General features: G+C 46.8%; 1 protein-coding gene across 2 annotated transcripts in view; it reads right to left on the bottom strand.

The window, feature by feature from the left end:
* Positions 1–308: 308 nt before the first annotated feature.
* The window catches only part of COX10 (cytochrome c oxidase assembly factor heme A:farnesyltransferase COX10), a 102,172-nt gene continuing 80,605 nt past the window's right edge, over positions 309–21,875 (bottom strand). Inside the window, exons 6-8 of one of the 2 annotated variants that reach the window (XM_080561329.1) lie at positions 14,902–15,134; positions 2,143–2,619; positions 309–2,031 (exon numbers count right to left, since the gene is read on the bottom strand). In XM_080561329.1, coding sequence (XP_080417455.1) covers positions 2,177–2,619; positions 14,902–15,134 — 676 coding nt within the window. In that variant the 3' untranslated portion in view covers positions 309–2,031; positions 2,143–2,176. Of the gene's footprint in view, positions 2,620–14,901; positions 15,135–21,875 lie in introns of both variants that reach the window. The other variant, XM_080561328.1, reaches the window with a different exon arrangement.

The raw sequence follows: 21,875 nt of genomic DNA, 5'->3' as shown, positions 1-21,875 counted from the left end.
GGGAGCCAACCCTGCGGTTTTTGTGAGCCATCTGCTATTTTCAGGTTCCTCTCCCAGCTAAAGGTTCACCAAATTCTTTGGTTTTGCTCAAACTCTTTCCACTCACATGCAACCTACTTGCAGTGTGCTTTTTGCACAATAACCCAGTATTTTGCAAGCCATCCTCGCTCTTGCAAAGATCAAGAAGAATACTGGTGCAGGGAGAAATGCCACAAAACTATCATCAAATACCTTTGCAATTAACCGAACAGTACCGGAGTTGCAATTATACATCAGTTGTTTAAAAACAGCTTTCGAGCACTCCTCTCTTTTTGTACAGTATGCACTTTATTGCAGAGAAGACTGAATGCACTTTTAAAACAAATTAAGAAGTTGTACAATTGTACAGTTTCCAGATACTTCCACGAAGCGTTCCCCCCAGTAACTTGAGAATGATGGAGATGCCCAGAAACAGGGAACTCAATCCTGTCATCTGCAATCACTTGAGAGAGTCGGGAAATCTTGCAACCGATTAGTTAAGAGCCATGTAAAACAGGTGGCTCTGCTCCTGCAGAGCACCTCCGCCAGCAGCACAGAGGTTACCGGTGTCACTCCTGATTTACACCAGCGTAACTGAGACCAGAAGTTGGGCTTGGAGCATTAAAGCCGCCAGGGAAGATTTTATGGCAGCTTGATACACACATGGTGGCAGATTTGTGACGTCTCTTGAAGGGCTTTCTTTGGGATCGGATTAGGGAACTGTCTCCCGTTTCAGATATTACTGCATCTCTGGGTCGAGGTACAACTGTGCCGCCCAGTCCTCCCCACATGGGAAAGAAATCTTGGCATGGAAACGCATCAAGTCATAACAGGCATTAACTACCACAATAAACTGGAGCACGGCCTTTGTCTACACGGGATGCCGGCGTGTTTGGAAGCATCCCAGCCGCTCGCAGCCAGCCCCAGGTATGCCGAGGGTAAGCCACAGCCCCGGACTGGCATCACAACCACGTTACGCTGTGACTAGGAACGCAGTTCATCGCATCATTTAACAAAGACAATGCATTTTCCTAATAAGACTATCCCCAACCATTTTTTTTTGAGAGACACCGGCTGCATCAGCAATTTGAACAGTACAATATTAGACAAAAATCCTAAACGTTTTTTTTTTTTCTGCAAAATGTGTTTCCGTACTGATCACAAACCCCAAGTGAGACCTTTTCTCTGAGCCACCGTGGTGGGCTACCAGACACAGTTCAAATTCTTGATGCAAGTCCAGAGCTCTTTTGAGGACACTGAGACTGAACGGGCTGGCACAGGACACATCAGCACAGAAACGCCTTACAACTACCAGCTCTCCTCCTACACCTTTTCAAAGCTTGCAATGGCAGTTTTTACCAGCCGAAGATCTGGCACACAGGGCTCAAACCTTAATGATGTAAAACCACATGGGAGCTGGAAATTCACCCTGATGGATGTAGTAGGAAAATGGCTAAGAGTGTGTTCAAGTATATGCTACGGAATAGCTGCTCATCTGGAGGTTGTTTAGATGCTGATGTGTAGTGTGCTGAAAGACAGTTTTCTTAACTCGTTTAGCATCGTGAAAGCATTGTGAAAGCTATGTGAAAGCTACAAATATCCTAGGGTGCATGGAAAATCTTGGGAAAAGTAACTGATAGGAAAAAGGCTCAGAAACTGAAGGTTTCTGTGTGATAACAGCAGGGACGGCATAGACCGAGACAGTACAAGCTCACCCAGCCCATCATGAGCCTTAAAGCTTAATTTGGGAAGGATGCTTGGGGCAGGGGTGATAAATCATTCATTTGTCGCTTCCTGACTTCTTCGCCAAGGCTGCCAGTGCTGGCGGTCAGTGAGTGTGCGCTTGTGACTTGCTAAGTGAAGACCCATCCACGAGATGAGAGATCAAGACTCACAAAGGCCGTGGAAGGCCATCCGAAAGCGTGTGCTTCTGACACAGGCGAAATTTTAATCTGTGGTGAGTGAATGAATGGGCCTGCGGCCCGTGAATGCTCAGAGCTCTCTTGTCTATTCCTTTTAAGAAGAAAATAGAAAATTATCACATGAAGTGGTCACTAGGCACAAATGATTCTTCTTCAAACAAATCCCACAGGTTTCCCCCTTGTAACTACTAAAATACACTACCTGATGTGTCATGAGGATGACAAATAACTGACATTTAAGGCAATCTGATTTCCATAGCCCTCCCGTGATTTCCACCGTGCAGATCGCCTTTTTCTTCCTTCTCCAGCAAAGACTTCTTGCAGGAGAACATGACGAGCAGCAGCATTGGCAAATGCCACAGACTGCAGAAGAAGAGCTTCCTGGAGCTGCTGCGGTCTGCATCCCTGTAGAACCGAAAGCCGAGGTAGGAGATGTAGAGGTTAATAGGGAGTGAAATGATGGGGAAAGTCCACGTGGTGATGTCGAGAACGGGAGCCACCGTGGAGAGTCCAATTAAGGCCACGCAGTGACGCAGAGCCACCCGCCTGCACAGCCCCGGGTGGGTCACGGACATCATACAGTAACCTCCTCGGGAGTAATCTTCCCGCAGCCCCCAGCTCAGGGCGTTGAAATGTGGGAACTGCCAGGAGTAGAGGATTCCTCCCAGCAGTAATGCACCTGCAGTGGGACAGAGAGAAGGAAAACATGCATTAGAGGGCCCAGCTGGGCCACCGCAAGTGCTGCAGGAAGACCTCAGCAGATACAGGGCTTGTTTGCAAGAAGTCAGTGCTACAAACCTGCTCCACGCTCCCTGCAGAACGAGGCATGCTCTGCAGAATGAGGCATGCTCTGCTTTTAGCAGCACTTACATAGGGTCATGCATGGTGGTTCTTCTGTTTTTGGCACACTTAATTTGCAAATCATTTCAACAAGCTGCTTCTTCCCAATGAACCATCGCTGATCATCTCTGCACCAATTCGTTCTCTGCCTGAGAAGGTCGATGAAGCAAAGGGGGGCAAGAGACCAAGAGACTGGTTTCCTTCACAGCCTCTCGCTCCCACTCGTGTTCCCAAGTTGGTGCACCCAGAGGAAGCCAAGGGGCCGAGCGCTGCGTCACGGCTGTGCTACTGCCCAGAAATGGGGACCCTGCTCGGTGAGAGCAGAAGAGGAGGAGAAGCTCATTTCCTCCAGAGAACCGGGCAAATGCCAGCATCTCCAGTGCCTGTTTGCCTGCTGCGTGACAGGAGGAGATTGCACACAGCACGGCAGCGCTTCGACCACAGACCTCGGGGCAGCAGAACTGGCACAAGTGGCTAACGCGGTGACAGCAGATGGAGAACCGGCCTCCAGACCAGTTCTGGTAATGTGCAAATAATCTGAGCAAGTAACAGTTGACAGTGACTAGCTACTTTTACATTTCAAAAGCAGCTATGAGCACACAGCATTTTCAGCACTGTTCCAGCTATCCCCAGGACGCGATACAGGTCTTATCAAGGCAGAAGGAGCCTGTGCTGATTTCAGTGAGCTTCAAGGAGGCCCTCAGACTAAACTCTGATCACAAGTTTTGTCTGAAGACACCAAAATCCCCCAAGGCTGTTGCACATTATGAGCATTCCTGGATTTTCCTCCCATTTCCCCAGCTCCCAAACACTCCGCTCCAGCATTAACACTTTCTTTGCATTTTCCTGCCTCCACGAGTTCATCCTCTACGGAAACTACTTCTCACTTGGAGCTGAAAATCTATCATTTTCTTAATGAGTCGACAGAAATGGCACTGCTCTGAGGTTCGTCCTCACTCTGGCTGTTTTGGCTGCACGTTCCTTGGGGCTGGGCACATCCAGCTCTGGTCTTAAGCAGCACACCATGCGGTGGTGTTGCCGTGCAAATAATGATAATAGTAATTTGATTTGGAAGAAAAAGTTTTTCTTTTCTTTTTGCCCTGCTTTATTAACAAGTGAAGGAACGGAATCCTAGAATCATTACGGTTGGAAAAGACCTTCAGGATCATCTGGTCCAACCATCACCCTACTACCAATGTCACCATTAGACCTTACGCAGGTTTCCAGTTGCCTACAAGACACAGTAGTGGTGTAGAAGACCTGGCTCGTCCCTTTTAAAATGAGTAACCAACAGCTCCGCTAGGTTAGTGCATGCCTCTGAAAGTTGATTGCCTTAAGCACGGAGATAAAGATGCAGTGAGCATGCAGCTTTCAGAACAACGCTGCCTGATACGAATTACAGGTGATTTCCTGGCCTATGGCCAAAACCATTTGCAGATCCTGCCATCTGACCCTCCTAAAACCTTAATCCCAGGGGACAGATGCTTAGCGCCTCCTCTAAATCAGAACTTGAACTAAGATGGTTCAAATGGTGCACCCCAAAGTCACCATTAATTTCATGGCCAGTGCCAACAACAGCAATCTTGACCCTAACACGACAGGGTTTGGTTCAGTTCTACTGAAACCTAACAGAGTAGGCTCCACTCAAATAAACTGAAATAAAACTTCCTCGAGGAGCACCTCAGTTTCACCCTGCTCCAGGAGAAATCACGGGGAAAATATTCCTGCAATATATCATTCTTTAGCTTTTTCCTGCTCTTGTAAAACATATCACCAGAGGCAAGATCCTGAACGTGATAAAACTATGATGGGAATACTTGTCAAGTCTCTCATCCGAGGTGCTTCAGGGACATCAGCCTGTCGGTTTGCACAGCGCTGGGAACGGTAAGCTGCAGTTACCCACCGGCAGAGGAAACGTGCGGGGACGGAGCCAGGGCCAGGATTCGCAGGCGGAGGCTGCCCCCGCTTCCCACGGCCGCGGACGAGCCCGCCTTCACCCAGCACGGGCTGCGAGGCCGCCTTCCTTGCTCAGTTCTTCAAACGCCGTCTGCAGCCAAGCTCAAAACACACCCTAAACCTCAAGCACACAAAACCCTTTTACGGTTCTCAAACTGTAACACCATTAACAAAATAGTCATCTGGAGAAACTTTTAAACACAAACAGAGCAACTCAACTACTTGGGGCTGGGCTCCCAGTTACAAAGCTCTGGTTTTTACATGCAAGCCTTTGGAATTTAATTGCTTTGATTACATTACAACCATTGAGATAATTGATATTTTACAGAGAAGCTGAACAGTAAAACAATTTAATAGGCCATTATGAAGATTTTAACTGGCCCGAACTTTTTGTTAGTTTCCCATGTGCTTTGGACATCCTGCAATTTCCTTTGCCCGGGCTGGGATTGCCAGGCTGTCGGAGATTTCCAAGTGTCACCTAAGACCGATGACTTGCAGAGCACAGCACACGGTGAAGGACGGTTCAGAAACAAATAAGCCCCAAGCAGGAGTCCTGTCAAGCCCAGAGCAGACATGGTAATACTCACTAATTACTAGATGCATGTTAACTATGTCATAATTAGGTCAGTCGTGTTTTTAAGCAATACTGTAGTGAGACTGACTCTGGAGAATTACCTGGTTCAAAATCCTGCAGTCTACTGTTTCTTCCGAGTAGTTCCCAACAGTTTGGGAACTCGGTTTAATCAAGGCAAATCTCCTTTTTCTCCACAGAGCTTATAATTAAGTGAAGACCAGGCAAGGTCGTTCACAGCAGATACACGTGGAGCTCTGGATTTGGATCCAGACTTCACATCCCCAAGCTCCCCTGGCTCCCCCGTGGCACATGAAACTCCTGAGCACACACCGGTCTGCATGAAACACCCCCAAGATCTCCAGCTCTCCCTCAGTGGTTATGCACTGCAAGACCTCAGGGATATCCCAAACTCTTTTGTCTTTTTGGCCGAATTTTGAATAGCTGCAAGTTTAGCCCGTTTATCACCACTTCCAGACTCTTTGCTTCCCGGAGTGTGAGAGCTGCAAGCAGCCCCGTATAAACCCTGGTAACTTGGCAGAGGAGTCCTGTTTGATCTCCGAAACCAAATGAAGTCTATTTAGGGAGACAGGACCCAGTATTCTTTCACTGTTAGGTGCAAAATAGCCATAAAGTGTTTTCACTTGAGTTCCCATTGTTTAATTGGCTTGTACTAGCTAAAATCATCTGGCAAGTCAGTCTTGCAAAGAACCAGGTATGTCCCTATAGCATGCGCAGAGTTAAAGAACAGATTTTACCATTCATCATGAATTTTAAGGTTAAGCTATTATTTTTTTTCTTAAATTCTTTTAAAAGTACTTAAATAGTAATAATAGATCTTCTTTTTAATAAACAAGAACAAGCTGAGATTTTTATTTTATTTTAATATCTAAGATAAAGCCAAAATGTCAACGGGAGTTGAAGAAGGTGGAAAATGGTTATTTCTTTCTGTAAATATATTTTTATCTAGTAAAATACTGAAGCTCTATAAATTGCACCTTTCCTAAAACAAACAAGAGACTAAATTCCACAGACACTGGGAAACTGCTTGGCAAGACATTTTAAGGTTCAACAAATTTGAGTAAGCGTTGGCAATAACAGTGAGGTGACTTCCAAGAGCAACTAGTGATGCTGGGCTTCCAAGCTGCAGTAGCTGACTGTCTAATTCTCAACATACAAGAACACGAAGCGTCCACCTCTCAAGTTATGCTCTTCATGGTGTCAAGAAGGCCTTGCAGTACATCTGAACTTTGATTAAAATTTCATGCTTTATTCCTTTTAAAGCACTTTATGGTGACCTCCTCTGTAGGATGTCCTGAATCCCAGGCTAGGGAGTGCCTGAGCCTGCTCCATCCCTGGCTCTCTGCTAAGAGCACAGCGAAGATCAGGGAAATAAATGGGACATGGTTCTTGGGGTGTGAGCCCTGGCCACCGGCTGATACAGGGACAGGAGGGCAAGCACACAGCAACAGCTTCTTGTCCTGCCCACCCTGGCCTTGCTGGGGATGCTCCGGTGCTTAGTGCAGTCCCCCAAATCCCTAGCACAGTCCCCCAAGCTCCTCACGCCCTGTGAAGGACCCAGAGTCTGTTCAAACCCAAACATCTCCTGCTGAAGAAACGGTGGGCACATTCCCTGCTGAGCAACAGTGCCAAGAGAAATCTTGCTGGAAGCACTGATCTGAACAGTTTCCTTCACGTAAAGCAACCTGAGGGCTGCAAACCTCCTTCCTCAACCACTGCAGGGCAGAAGTAACCTCTGGCTCCTGCCGACTGCCCCACGCCGAGGACACCGCTCTCTGAAGCCCTCCTTTGAGCAGGGCTCCTGCTCGCAAGCAGTGCCTGCCGCCGTCACGGCTCCTTCTGCAGCGTACAGCCGACACGTGGAGCAGCACGATGATTTCACACACAGCTGAATTAGTTCAGTTTTCCACTTTATAACAAGGTACAAGACTTTGGGATCTGATTGAAATCCTCTGCAAAATTCCTGCAGGCGAGTTGTTCCAGGGCAGAACAGGACCGAAGCAAGAGGGGGGGCAGAGGTTGGAGCCCCGGGCGCGAGCTCGGCGCCTCGGGCTGGAGTCCTGCCAGCACGGCTGTGCCTGCGCACGCTGGGGCAAACGTGCCCAAGGTTATCTGCAGGGACGCCGCTGTGTCGACACTGTGTTCCTGAAAACACCCAGATGAGCGGCTTATTCTGTCCTCTTATCCTTCTCGCTGCTCTTTAGGGCATGCACGGTGCCTTCTGTTCTCATCCAGGGATCTGCAAAGCTCGGCTTCCGCTTGCAAGCTCTAGGCAGGACAAACAGCCAGATACTTAACCAGGACAAAAAACCAACAAAAAAAAAGAAAAAAAAAGAAACAGAAAGAAGGGGGAGCCGATGTGTAGCATGAGTTCAAGAATGGACTTGCTCCTTCTGTCTTTTCTTTGGTGCTGTGTATGTATGACTGGGAACCGGCCAACCAGGCATTAAAATAAACACAGAATGGTTAAAATATCAGCTCCAAAACAGATGTTGAAATCTTATTGCATTTCCCAAAGCTGGTGTTTACTGCCTTGGCAACCTAAGAATGCTGTTTTGCTTAAAGCACAATTTTAGTAATTCTTCTGCCTTGAATAATGCGAAGGAATTTTCAAATTATTTCCAGACCTCGGTAGCTCCCTGCCTTATTAGAGGGAAGCACCGGCCTTTTGTCTCTAGGAAACTGCTCCGAGTTTGGCTCCTGTCAGGAGGGGAAGGCTTTGGTAGCCTAAGCTTCGGCTCTTAATGGACTGTAGTCAGGAAACAACCACACACCGTTTTACTTGATAGCACACAACTGGCTCTCCTCAGCTAAGAGATGTCGAACAAATTGCTCCTCTTTAAGCCAGACAAGGTAGATTAGAGCTCCGAGCCTTGAACCGCTCCAGCTGTATCCACCTGCTCGGAGCAACCATGCTGTCTCCGACTGCATTTTTCACCTTTTCTACAGGAAATTTGACATAACCGGTCCAAAAGTTTTCACTGTGGTTCTGCGGGATTTTTACAGGATGTCACACTGGCAGCAAACGTACTTGATACATCCCCAAAGCTTTTATTTTCTGGCTTCCAAGCGCGTTCACAACAGGTCTAACGCAGTAGTCTTCCCCGGAGATTTCTAACTCTGCAGCAATTACACGTGTAAAGGAAGATTGTGAAATCTCATCGTAACCGTGCTGCCCACTGCAGGTACAATGACACACCAAGTACCCCCAGCGTTATCTGGGGGAGGTGGGACAAACGCCCAGCACCCATAGCACCGCTGTCCCGTCCCGCTGTCGGGAGGCTGCTTCACAAAGCTGCAGGCAGCGTCTTCTGCTTGTGCAGCAGTCGGAGCACGCACTAATTGGGATCTTTCCTTCAGCTTGTTTCAGTGATGGAAAATAACTATTAGGGTAAATCAATTGGCCTCAGATTACACGTGTTCAAGATACTGCCCTGATAAAATCTCCCTGAGGAAACATTTTACCTACTATTTAATTTTTACCATTGTCTTTGGGAGCAGAAATGGGATTAGCTCTACAAAATTTACATCTTAATTCGTGATTACGAAGCATTCTCAACCACAAAGGCATTTAGGAATTATCTGCTCACAAACCTTAACCAAACTGAGACAAGTTCCCCCGTACTTCACCACTGCGGCGTTTCCTACATTAGCAGCAGAGCAAGACAACAACCGGCACTTCTGCTTCCACGGGGAAACAAAAGCACATGCTGTTGCTTGTGCCAGATGACACGCGAGTGGCTAAGCAGCCTTGAGGGAAAAAAAAGGAAACGTATCGCTTCCAAAGCCTCGCACAAGGTCCCTCCGGTGCAGACAATGGGGCGGGCTGCGGCGCTCGGCCGTCATTGTGCGCCTCAAGGCTGCGCGGTCCCCCAAACGCGGGGCACGGGGGAGAGCGCGGCAACGCTACAAAGCTTCATGGTCATGGGTTTCTATAGCTGCGTCTTTTGAAGGGTGGCACAAAAGGCTTGCGGAGCAGGACCGTCTCAGGGCTGCAGGAGACTTCTCTGCGGGAGCAGATACAGGGGAGGGGTGCTGGGGTGTGCGCAGTCTGTTGGCAGAACAAGAGGAGCACCCTCGGTGTCCACCACGAATAGGAGATGAGGTTGGCAGTGGGGTTTCTCACCTCCAGGGAATGTTGCTGGCCACTGGCTTTAGCAGGAGGAAACCAGATGTCCTCAGGTGTGCTTGCCATGGGGAGAAAGATAGCTGCCGTGTGCAGATACTGCGTACGGGTGAAGATATCGCATACAGATACACGCGGGCACACACAGTTTTTGTGCAACACACAACAGGTTATTGCTGCTGACAGCCCCACAGGGAAACACCTTTCATTATACAGCCACGGTTGCGTAAAACAATGCCCTACATAACTGGTCTCAGCTACCCCAGCAACATAACACCACAAAAAATGCAAGCCTGTTGGTTAAGATGGAATTACCAGAGCATTCATTTGTGCAAATACGTTCAGGAAGCATTTGCCAAAGTTTGTCAGAGGACCAGGTTCAGCAGAGGACGGCAAACCTGCACAGCCACGCGGGGGCTCCTCATCGACAGCCTCTTCCAGGCTCCTTTGGGGCTCCAAAGTGGGAGCCTCTCCTGCAGACCCCCGCTGATGCCTTCTCCTCGGGGTGCTGTGTGCCACCCAGGGCACCTCCTGGGGGTGCTGTGTGCCACCTGGGGCCCCTGTGCACCTCCTGGGGGTGCTGTGTGCCACCCGGGGCCCCTGTGCACCTCCTGGGGGTGCTGTGCGTCACCCAGGGCACCTCCTGGGGGTGCTGTGTGCCACCCGGGGCCCCTGTGCACCTCCTGGGGGTGCTGTGCGCCACTGTGCGCGGGGCAGGGATGCGGGTACTGGTTGTGCAGCCTGTGAATTCCTGGGGACAGTTCCGCCAGGTGCCCCACTGCTGGAGCTGCTGCTCATCTCTTTTGAAGATGGAAAGAATAAAGAAAGCTCACTAGCTTTTGTCCTAAATTCAGACCAGCTGCTTACTAGTACTGTCTCTCCACTCCAGTTTTTACAGTTTCTACCCACACAAAGCACACTCCTGGCCCCCAGCTTTCAATTCTCAGATGTCGATAACATGAATATCCCCGCTTCCCCCGGAACAGACCACAGAGCTCGTTGTCTTTCGTCTGAGAAGTGAAACCCTGCGCAGCTGATGTTGCTGGAGGGAGCTCGTGGCTGGAGCCCCCTCCCGCAGGGCAGCTCCCACCTCGAGGGGCTCGGAAAGCTCAGTGCCCAGCTAGAAAGGACGGGACACCGAGATGTCCACGCTTATTTTGCATGCAATTAAGCTGTTGCTTTGCTCTCCCTCCTCCTGGCAGCCAAGTGCTACATCAGGGAAGGTATCGGAGACCCCAGCCACTGACAGGTTGGGCCACAGCCCCCCCCCCCCGTGCCCTGTTTTCTTTTTTTTTGTTCCTGAAACTATCCATCTGCCAAATGTCACTAGCTGATAAGAACTGCCCGTTATTAAATCCCCATTTGTAAATAGATGTTGGCTGACATAATTAATGTCTACCATACAACATAATTTGAATTACAAAGTAAAGGCAATTTAAAAATCAGCCTCCAAATGATTACAATTGATACGCAGCCTATAAATTCCACAGCCCCCAGGAATTATTTAAATTTCTGAAAATGAATGAAAATCAGTACAAGATGTCTTTCAGGAAAACGAGACCAGAAGTGGAGCATCTGAGATAAACTAAATAGTCTCTTGAGATAAACACTCTTTGGTGCAGTAATACCTATGGCTCCAGGCCACCGCGGGTCTGTAATGTCTGCTATACTCTCAAGGCTGTTATCTGCCGTGCCACTGCCACCTACTCAGAATAAATCCCCTTAACTGATAAGCACATTATGTTGAGGACCCCTGCCTGTCACTTCCATCCAACTGGGTGGTTCACACGAACGCCGTGGCACTGAACTGCTCCGCTCCGAGGCACCGACACCGCAGGCTGGGATCGAGCCGCCAGTGTACGAGCGCAGGGAGGTGAGCGGAAGAAGTGCAGAACGTGGAGAACAAAATACGGGCTGTGGCGCTTGGAAATGTTTACCGCAGATTTATTCGTCTGCTAACTAAAAATAACAAGTTAAGATGGGCAACAAACACTGTTAACAAGCAAGCAGCAGTGTTAGGCTGGGGAGGAAGAACAGCAACGCGAGGGTAATTTAAAGCACGCATACGTATGCCCCTTGCATGCCAAGATAAATAGCTCTGATACTTCCTACAGACATCTGCACTACAGAATCGTAAGGGCTCGACAGCAGCACGGCACCCACAGGAGCACTGCAGAACCCGGACCTTGCACGCAGCAGGGCTCTGCTGAGCTTTGCCTCTTTCTCCTGTCTTTATGCTCTCACTTAGGGCTTTAAGTGCATTTCGTTATATTCCTGCTAGTCCTTCCTTCAAAAAATCAGAAGAAATAATTTGAGGGAGTCTAGATTTACTAGAAAAACAAATATCTTCATAAATAAATAGTACCACAAAGGAGCAATGAAGTCTGCTTTCAAGGAAGCAAACGTGCTGCTGCAAATCACAGGCTGGCAGTTAAGTTCTGCATAAATACAGCAGATATGTGGTAGTGATATCTATGTGATAAATTACATTTATCACGCACCTTTGACCATCTCACCTGCACTCGGATCACCCAGCGAGGAAATGTTAACATTCCCGATCTTTCATCAGTTTCAAACAGCTGCCATTAAAAAAAAAAACACACACAGAAAACCCCCAAACCCACAACAAAGAATTCCACATCCTCCCAGAGATAACCTTATCTTTCTCTTTTGAAATGTGAGGTTTTCCCTAAATTGTGTTGGCACAAAATCCAGGGTTGGGGGCAGGATGCTCAATCAGGCTTAAGAGCATATAATTAAAGACCTATCAGGGACAGAAAGGGAAGCAAGCATCACTGGGAATCACCAGATCTGCAGCAGATATGTAGTGTAAGAAATGTAAGCACTTATTTGCATCATTGGAGATAGAAGGTCTCAGATTTTTATCTGCAAAAATGCAGTATTTGTTTCTTCTGCAAGAATCTGTTGAGGAATTACCTTTGAAATAAGAGAGTTACAAATAAAATGTGGACAAATGAAAACCAGGCTGCTCAAATCTGAGACATTTTCTTATTATCTCTGGAATCAGAAACCAGGAATCGCCTTCAGCTCTATCAGATGACAAGATCATCTCGCAGCGCCGCCACCGAGCCCTGGACATCGAGAAGGGTGCAGGAGGGGCTGTGCTAGGCTACGAACCGGTGTGGTGTAACACTTGGCTACCCCCCTCAAACAGTAATGAAAGGTCTGCACTTAAATACTGTTTTCCCTACAACCAGCAACGTGTACAACAATGTGGCTGCTGTGAGAAGATTACAAGGAGAGAAAATCCATAATGAAATGTAAACTCAAAAAAGGCCAGTTAAGCCGGGAGCACCTTCCTTCTCATTAGTTTTCTAACTCCCTTCCTTCACATTCCTCTTTCTTATTCAGTGGAATAATCAATCTTTTTTTTTTTCTTTTTTTTTTTCTTTTTAAACGAGGTGCAAATGCATTTTCACACCTCTACTTAAAACTAGGTTAAGTCTCCAAGCTAATTACACATTATTAATGAGCTCAACAACTGTGGGTAGGCTGGTGAGAGAAGGGATGCAGGTCTGCACGTCACACGTGTGTGCGTGAGGATGTACGTTTGTGCTCCAGGTGGGATGGAGTCTTCCAGGCGCTGAACTCTTATTTTGTAGTAGCAAGATGCTTAAAATTTCTTTCACTATTAACCAAGCTGCCTGGCCCTGCTGACACGGACAGAGATGACTGCAGAAAGTTTTAGCTACCCAGAACAAACAATACAACAGCAGGTTACGCACCAGCACAGATCACCGTGTTCTGGCAAAGTCTGCTTTAAAAAGTTGTCATCTTCCACTGACTGCATCAGTGCCAGGGATTATCCCCTCTGCAACACAGCATGTGCACACCATTAGTTGCCAACAGATAGGAAAAGCTTGCATGGGACACGGATGGTGCTCTCTGCTGCTTGCTGCACAGGGACAGAGTAGCTCTTGAAATAGATCTTGAAGAGCAAGTTCTAACTTGATGATAAAAGATAATTAAAGATAGCAAACACCACTGCCAGTTTCCTTTAGTGAAGTGGGCTCTAACGGCAGCGGTTTAGCTCTAAAGAAATGCCTCCCGGTGAGCCGCAGCTCTTCGCTCCCGGCTGGACTTTGCAGAGGAAGCATGGGCACAAGAGAGACATCTTACAGGATCAGCTCTGCAATGAGATGCCAAAACCAACACAGGAATTCCTAAACGTCCTCAGATCCAGGGTCTACGCCACAGCAGCCAGAATGATATAGTTCTTAAAAATATGCATTCATTTTGCTTTTAATTCATTCTCTTTTTAGAACTACAGAGCTTCTAACAATGTTTGTTACGCACTCCTTAACGTGAGACACTACACATGCACATACATATCATTTATATGTCTAAATATAAAAAAAAAGACGATTTTCAGAGACGTAAATGTTTGTACAGAAGTAGTACACACAACTATCAAAACAAACAACCCCCTTCATCCTAGCTCTGGATTAGATCTGTATCGGAACATGTGTACACAAAGCCAGTACAGCCTGACGTTTACAGCAAGCATGCAGCATAAATGAAGAATGGCGTGCTATGGATCTTGCACAGATTCAGATAACTTCTGGTTAAAAGCCTTCTTGTTGAAAGTATTATTCAAACCTTAAATATGCCACGCTGTGGGATGAGTGTGTGCTAAAAAACCCTTAACAGACCTGCTAATTGAACTTCATGAGTTTCTTCAGAATACAACTATGCAGAATGTAACTATAACCACTTTGATTCTTTAGTTTCTAGCTGGCAGGAAAAACAAGCCCTAATTGTGTCAGAGTTTAGCTGCTGAAGAGATCAGTGTTTTATGAGGGATGTAAAAATGGTTCACAGTTACTAAAATAGAATTTTTTGTTTGCTTTTCAAGGAGGGGGGAAAGGAACATTTATAACTTAAGAGTCTAAAAGTGGGCAATTAAAAAATACACCAATAAATTAGTCTTCCTAGGATATTTTCTGGCTTGGGGAAAGACAGTAGTAAACACATCTGGGAATTTTCCTGCTGAAAGCTCCTGACTTGTAAGTCAGATCTAAGTGGGTATGGTTTTAATCCCAAAATTACATGTTTTCTTCCATGCAAACCCAACTTGCAAAGACGCTACTTTCCTTCTAGATTTTCTTTTCAATATGACCTAAATGCACATTTTATAAGACATATTCTCCTATCAGCTCGTGCTTACCCCTAAAATGCCCCCATAAGGAGAATGATGCCATCATGTCTACTTCTTCAGCCCTCCTGGTACTGTGCTGCACGAGTTTATATTCCACCGCAAACAGTGGAACAGATCTACTTTTGAAGCAGAGTCAGGCCAACAAGCATCAAGAATGGGACTTGGTAAAAATCATTACTTACTGCCTTTCGTGTAGGTACATTTAGGTATCCCAAAGACAATACTGACAACGGCTTCCCCCCGACGCGAGCGTGGATTTCGCACTTACCAGCATCAAGACTACCAGTAGCTGCAGTCCAGCCCATGACGGGGGGAATGGCACCGACGACAGCTCCCACCCACGTGTTGGCAATGCTCATCCTCTTCATGGGTGTGTAGCAGCACGTGTACAGGAAGATGTTGAAGGCTCCCAGGGCGCCGGTGAGAGGGTTGACTCCCAGCGTCAGCAGGGCGATCCCCGGCACCCCGCAGGACGCAGCGAAGCACACGGCGAGCAGGGGGCTGCGGGAGGAGAGCCGGGGCACACGCTTAGCACAGGAGCCTGTCTTAAAGAGTTGTTAGTGCCCCCCTCCCCTCGCTCTTCCTCCCACTCCTCCAGAAAGCTAAGATCAGATTTGGGTTCTTTTTTAGGGATTTTTATTACTCTTCCAACTCCAATTTTCACATCTGTCCCCCATCCCAAGGCAAGCCTTTCTAAACAGTCAAGGCAATCTTGCCATAGGTTTGCAGCGATAGGTGATTCTTTTGTGACCAAATTAATTTAAGCTATGCAGGTCAATAGCCCGCCCGTAGAATCGGTGCTTCCAGCAGATCATTTTCTTCTATCCTAATAGTAGTATGTTTTGACCTCTGGAAAAGGCACTCCGTGTTTAGAGTGAATGAGCACGGTTGCAGCCTGCCAGATTTTTAACTGACTGAAATTTTCCAAGGGATCTTTTGGATGAAATACAACAGGGTTAGACACAAAATTAGGAAGCATTTAAGAGGAAAAGAGTACATTCAATCATTTTGAAATTATGCTAACAGAAATAAAGTATTTTTTGGCTTTTCAGAAAACAGCTGAATTCTCCATTCATTCCATTCTCCCATTTAGCTTGCACGCTCTGCTAAGCAAGGGTAGCACACCAAAGCAATTCCGGTAACAAAACCAAAATTAAAACTCATCTGCTAAGTGTAACTGGAATTAACTGAAGATATTTTAGGTTTGCCTAAAAGAACCAAACAATAAAGATGCTAATCACTTCTGCTGATTTCTACTGCACAAGAGCCGAGCGAAGGCTGGAAATTCCTGTTTAAAATCTGTAAGAAAGTGGCTGAAGCTGTGTAAACTTCTGCTCATAAGTTCCACAATAAACACCCAAATACGATGAACAAGGATTTTTTGTTCAGCTACCAAACCCACACTTCGCGGGCAGCAAGCACCATGATGCAACCCGAAGGAAGCCTTATTTCTGTTCCCTTGCCCCCGATCAACATGTTTGCTGCTGTGGAAATCTCTTCACCTGTGCTTGTTCAAGGGCATTTGGTAAAACGGGAAGAGAACCAAATGCCACTAAGAGAAATAATGTGGTGTGAGAGACCTGAGGAAAATGCCATTAACTGTGTCGCATTAAATAATCGATGCAGCTAAATACACACTTTTAGTCCTACACATAACAGCAAAAAACACACGTGCTCGCAGCAATGTCTCTGCGTGAACTTTAACTTTACACGTTTTGTCTAATTTTAAACTATGCAGCCTTTGTATTCTACCATTACCCTGCCCTCTGGCTGAATCCTTAACCTTAAATACGTGTCGCAAGCACTGCTCCAACCCTCGTAAGGAAAATTTGCTGGTGGGGATGAATTTTATGTGAGTTTTATCAGCAAAAAAATCCTCCCGTTCCAATTTTTATTTTTAAAACCTTCATCAAACCAATACAGTATGGAAATCCTAAATAACCACAAGAACTAAAACGAGCAAACCACACACCAAAGATCTGCCTTCAATTTAAATTAAATTGCCTGAGTCGACACATCCCAACATTTTATCCAGCTTTTCAAATCCATCGCTGGATTTCAGGTTACAGAGCACGTTCACGCTCCGTGGGCAGCTTTGGGGTCACGAAGGTAGCCCGGATCGAGGCCGGGCCCCGCCGTGCAGAGCAACGACAAAGCCACGTACCCAATCTGAGAACGTTTCCGTGAAGGTCCTGTGAAAGGAGCCAGACGGAGCTGTGCCCTTTGGGTTTGCAGCTAGCGGTGCTCTTTTGGGGAAAGGCAGCAAAACACCATGTGCACAGCAAGCTGCCTCAGCGCGGCCTACCAGTGCTATACTTTCCAGACGTTCCCCCTCTGCAGTGAAAGCCTGACTGGGTTTGGTTAAACAAATCTATCTTGACTGATTCCTGACTAAAATACCGTCAGGCACACAGATGAACACCAGGCTGCACAATATGTGCTCCAGAGGCGACAAAAGACCAGCCTGACCCTGCGAGGCCCGGTGCCCACGTCCGCTCCTGTGGGGAGCGCAGCCCTCAGTGAGGACACAGCGTGACCTGAGGCAGCGAGCACTTCTCTTGTTAAGCGAGTGAAGACCCATCTGCATCTCTCCAAATCAAAGGGGCGCCAGGCACCAGGAGCCGCTGACGGAGAGGCGGACACCAGCACTTCACCTCTCCTTGGGAGAGGGAAGGAGGAGGCCAGGCCCTCCATGGGGGATCCAGTCACCGCGGCCTTCCCTGTGGCAGGAGCCCCGCAGGGCCAGCCCTGGCACCACTGCTGGCGGAGCCGACCAATGGATCAGAAAAACCCCGCTACAAAATGCATCTTTATAGAAAGGGAAGGGTGAAGTTACGTGATTGAGACCTCCAGAAAAGGTGTGATGAAAACACGTTTTTGTTTCTTGGTTTCTTCATTCTTGCTTCTTTAAAAGGAAGCTCCTGAAGGCAGTTTGATCGTGTCTGTATGTGTCTGTACACAGTCCCACGGATCTCAGGGGAGGGCATCAAGTCAGCGATGGCTGTTCTTCACAAGCAGTCAAAGTGTATTATCTTTAGATATCTAGAAAGTATCCCATTTTCTACTTCTCTCCAGTGTTTCCTTAAAAAACAAGGAACTGTAAAATTCTTCTAGAAGAGTAATTGTGTGACTGACAAGGACCTGCATCAGAAACTCCAGCTGAGATCAGAAACTCAGACCGTGGTCTGATGATTCCGCTTTGTTATTTCTGCCCCATAAAACTCTTCCACATTTCAAAGACACTGCACTCAGAAATTAGGACCCTGCTTTCTTGGCGAGACAAGAGGCAGAGGAGAATTCAACTCACTCTCCTAGAAATATGTCATCTTTATAAGGTCTAGGAGAAGTATAAGCAACTCCTCATTGGGAAAGAGACAATATTTGAGGAAAAGGTACAGAGCTTTCAGTTACTGATGCAGTTTTTACTGCTTCAGTGACTTGAAGGATTTTAGGAAGGAAAGACTTACCACAGGTTTCAATCTCAGCAGTGTAAGGGTATTCTGATTTCTAATAGCTTATGGTCTCCTAGGGACCATGATGTACCTCCATGCCTACGTATGTTCTGTGAAATCTCACGGATGTGGTGTGGTGCTCATCGATCTGATGCATGCTCCCTTCTGTGCCTGTGTCTCTCAGGAGATCAGGATCCCAGTCTGGAGCAGGAGAAAGGCCGCGACGCTGAGCTGTCACCAGATTCACCCACCAGCTACAGTCCACAACGTGCCCCCCACTACAGCCTTGTGCCATCAGGCAGCGCAGTGCACACCGCAGGAACACAGGTAACGGAAAGCCCAGCACCTGGGAATTCTCACGTGGTGGTCAAAAGTGGATGCGGGGTCTCTGCTGGTTTCCTTCATCCCGAAACCATCCATACAGTAAGTGCAGGCTGATGACAGACGCTGGTGCATAAGCCTCATTTCACTTGGGCGTTCACTTATGCTGAGGGAATCACTCCCATGGGAAAAAAAAGGGCAATCTTCCATTGGAAAATTGGCCAAGAAGCTAGCTGGGAAAGCAAACATATTGAGTAAGAAACTAGGTTTTATGATGGATTCTTGGGAGGAGTTGGTTTCAGTTATTTGGCTGATTAAAATCAGGCTCTGGAAAAATACTACAAGTGCCAAATGAGTTCTCTTCAAATTTCAATGCTAAAATACCCAAGTATGTCACCACATAGGACACCTCCTACAGGAAAACCAAAAACTGGTAGTTCTGCCTCATCCCTCTCTTCTCCTTTATTGAGAATGCATATGTCAAAGTCTGCCCAAGGATACATCTAAAAAAACTGCATGTTCAGCTAGAAGCTCGGGAGAGAACTTCAGCTTGAACAGTGAACAATCAAACCCTTACGAATCCAAAGAAAATCTGATGAGATTTCATTCCTGTTCAGTTTGAAGAGGAGAAGGAGGAGAAGGAAGAGGAGAGGCAGAGGAGCATGGCTCAAGGACAGCCCGGAGCTGCTGTGGGGAGCGGGGCGCAGGCAGGAGGAATCCCTCGCACACACCACCCCGAGGGACCCATGCGAACCCTCACTCATCATACAGCTGACGGTGACTTCAGGACACAGCAGCCTGTTTTAATTCATGTGCTATGGCATCATCTTTGAATCTAGGTGCCACTTACAGATGAGCTGGTTATACATATATAATGATCTCGCACATGTGTGCATGCAGCATATTTATTTAACAGGCTCCAGAGCCACGGGTAATAGTACTTATTGACTCACAGCATTACTTGGAAAAATTGAAAGGGGAAAACAAATTAAAGCATTTGCTCATCTATAAAATTAATGTAGTATTTTACCTATTTCACAGCAGCATTAGCAAGCTTAATGTCTATAAAGATCAATAGCCTCACTACTATGCATGCTCTTCTACACTATCCTTGGCATTTTGTGAAGATCACTATCAAAGTACAGACAAAGCTACAATTAAAAAAAACAGCAGTATAAAAAAGGTGATAAGGAGTTTAAAAGCAAATTGTATTTGGAAAAAAATATCTAGAAACTACACAAAATTTCCCCTTAAAACATATCAACATTCAGAAATATGAAAAATTCCAGTATCAGCATCTAACACTTCGACCTAGCTCTGTGAATATACTGACACTCATATACAAATACAGGCACAAAGCCCCTATGAATTCTGAATAGGTGCATTCAAGCTATCAGCAGTTGTATGCAATTCATGTTCAGATGTTATGTAAATACATAAAAAACTTAATTTGTGACCTTGTGTTAATGGGAAATTGGGCACGCAAAACATATTTGCATAAAAGCTTAAGCTTGAATCTAAGTGTCCATTTAAGATTGCCTGCATATTTTTCAGGTGAAGCGTAAGTGCTTATATTTGAAAATTAGATTCAAAGCCCAACACAGAAGGTAATAAAACAAATTCTCTCTTCTCCCTGTCTGTCAAAAACCTTTTATGGAAACATCACCACTTCTAAAAAGGCAAACTGAAAAAAACCCACCCAAACAACAAAACAATGGCGCCCTTTTGTTCTGCTGCAGCATGCATAGAGTACCTTAATGGACTGAAACATTTAAATTCCTGGTTGGTATTTTGTATTAGACCTTATTATTATTGACAACAGTTCCTCGAGCCACAAGGCCAGGGATCCGTTCTGCCAAATGCAGGATGCAGAACTAAAATCTATGGGATGGGGACGGGGAAGAACAAAGCATGAGGGGCAAAGGCTGGACTTCGGTGGGGCAGGGGCAGGGGCAGCACCTCTGCTCCCCGGCCACCCCCAGCCAGGTTTTGCCTCCCGAAGGTGATCAAGTCCTTTGCATCCCAGAATGGGTTTCCCATTTCCTCCAAGATGCAGGCTCAGGAACACCACCGCGCTTCTCCCCTCGCTTGTTTGCTGCAGCTGCCCCCAGAAACGGGGCTGCCTGAGCACCGGCTTCAGCATCTCCCCTTGTGACAGGTAAATGAGATGATCAAGGTGAGATTGATGCCTCAGATTGATCTCAATATTGCTACTATGGACGTAAATTTCATCTGCATATAGTGTCAAAACAATTTGTCGTAATAAGAAGAGGAAGAGCCTGAACCAGCCTAGCACACAGATGGGTTGAAACTACTGGGAGCTCTGCAGTTCTTTGGCAGAACAAGAGCACAAGTGTGATTTGCATCTCTGCAACTCCATTTCGCCATCGTGGTCTGAGATACGAGTCCAGTGCATGAACACTGTTCCAAAGCCATAATTAAAATCGTATTTTGGGAATAATCATCATAAATTGCTTATTATTACTGGAATCTGTAGGTACTAAAAATGTCCCCCGACTACCCGCCTGTATGAGGCTGCCAGAGGAAGCCCCCTCTTTCTAACTTTTTCCAGGTCAGCAAGAAATTATTAAGGCTTCTGAAGCCATTTCCAAGCTCAGACAAAAGCTGCAGACTGAGGTTTTTGCATTTTTTCAGCAGCGACGAGAGGCGACACAAACCAGAGCAGAATTCACTTCTCTTCAATTCTTTCTGCAGCCAGGAAAGCTCGTTTCCAGAGGGGAGGATGTCCACAGAAATCTCCAGTACAAACCATCACCCTCCGCAGCTGCTGATTTAGTTGTGCTCATCTCTTGGCATCTTCTTGGCTCCTGTGGCCAGACAACACCAAGAGTTGCCAAAAGCCAGTCCCCGGGTGGGAGCTGAGCCTGGATCACCACGACTGTCAGGCGGTACTGAGCTATGGCTTGGCCACCTCCCGCAGCTGGAGGAGCACCAGCAGGGGATTTTCTTTTTCTTTTTACAGGATCAGCACCCGAAAACTGCTGAGCCCTCAGCAGTTTTAAAACTTTAAAACTTTCTGAGATCCAGCAGGAAAATTAAGGAAGGCCATCAATTCTGGCAGTTACCCTGGCAATCCCATCCCGCTTGGAAGGGCAACGAGGAGCTGAGGATGTTACGCACTGCAACAACATATGACTGTATGAAGTCTTCCTGCTCCTAGGACTTAGGTAATGGGGAAGAAAGACCATCTCCTTCCAGCACACATCTGGACTGTGTTTGCGTAATTCCCAGCTCTGCTTCCCCAGATGGACAGATGCCTGAAACCGGCAGTGGGGTTGTCTTCTGGCACAAGTGCCGCAGTCAGCTGACAGCAAAAAATGAGCCAGAAAGCTGCAAAAGGCACATTTTGCCCTGAATAGCAACGGTAGCTTCCCTGAAACGATTTTGATGGGAGGCTAAAAAAAACACTCCGACAGCTTCTAAGCTCAAAGTAGGGAACAGATCATTC

The sequence above is a fragment of the Anser brachyrhynchus genome, assembly GCF_964034855.1.
Source record: "Anser brachyrhynchus genome assembly, chromosome: 18".
Taxonomy (NCBI): Eukaryota; Metazoa; Chordata; class Aves; order Anseriformes; family Anatidae; genus Anser; species Anser brachyrhynchus.
The sequence above is the reverse complement of the archived record's forward strand: the minus strand, read 5'-3'. Positions and strand labels throughout refer to the sequence as shown.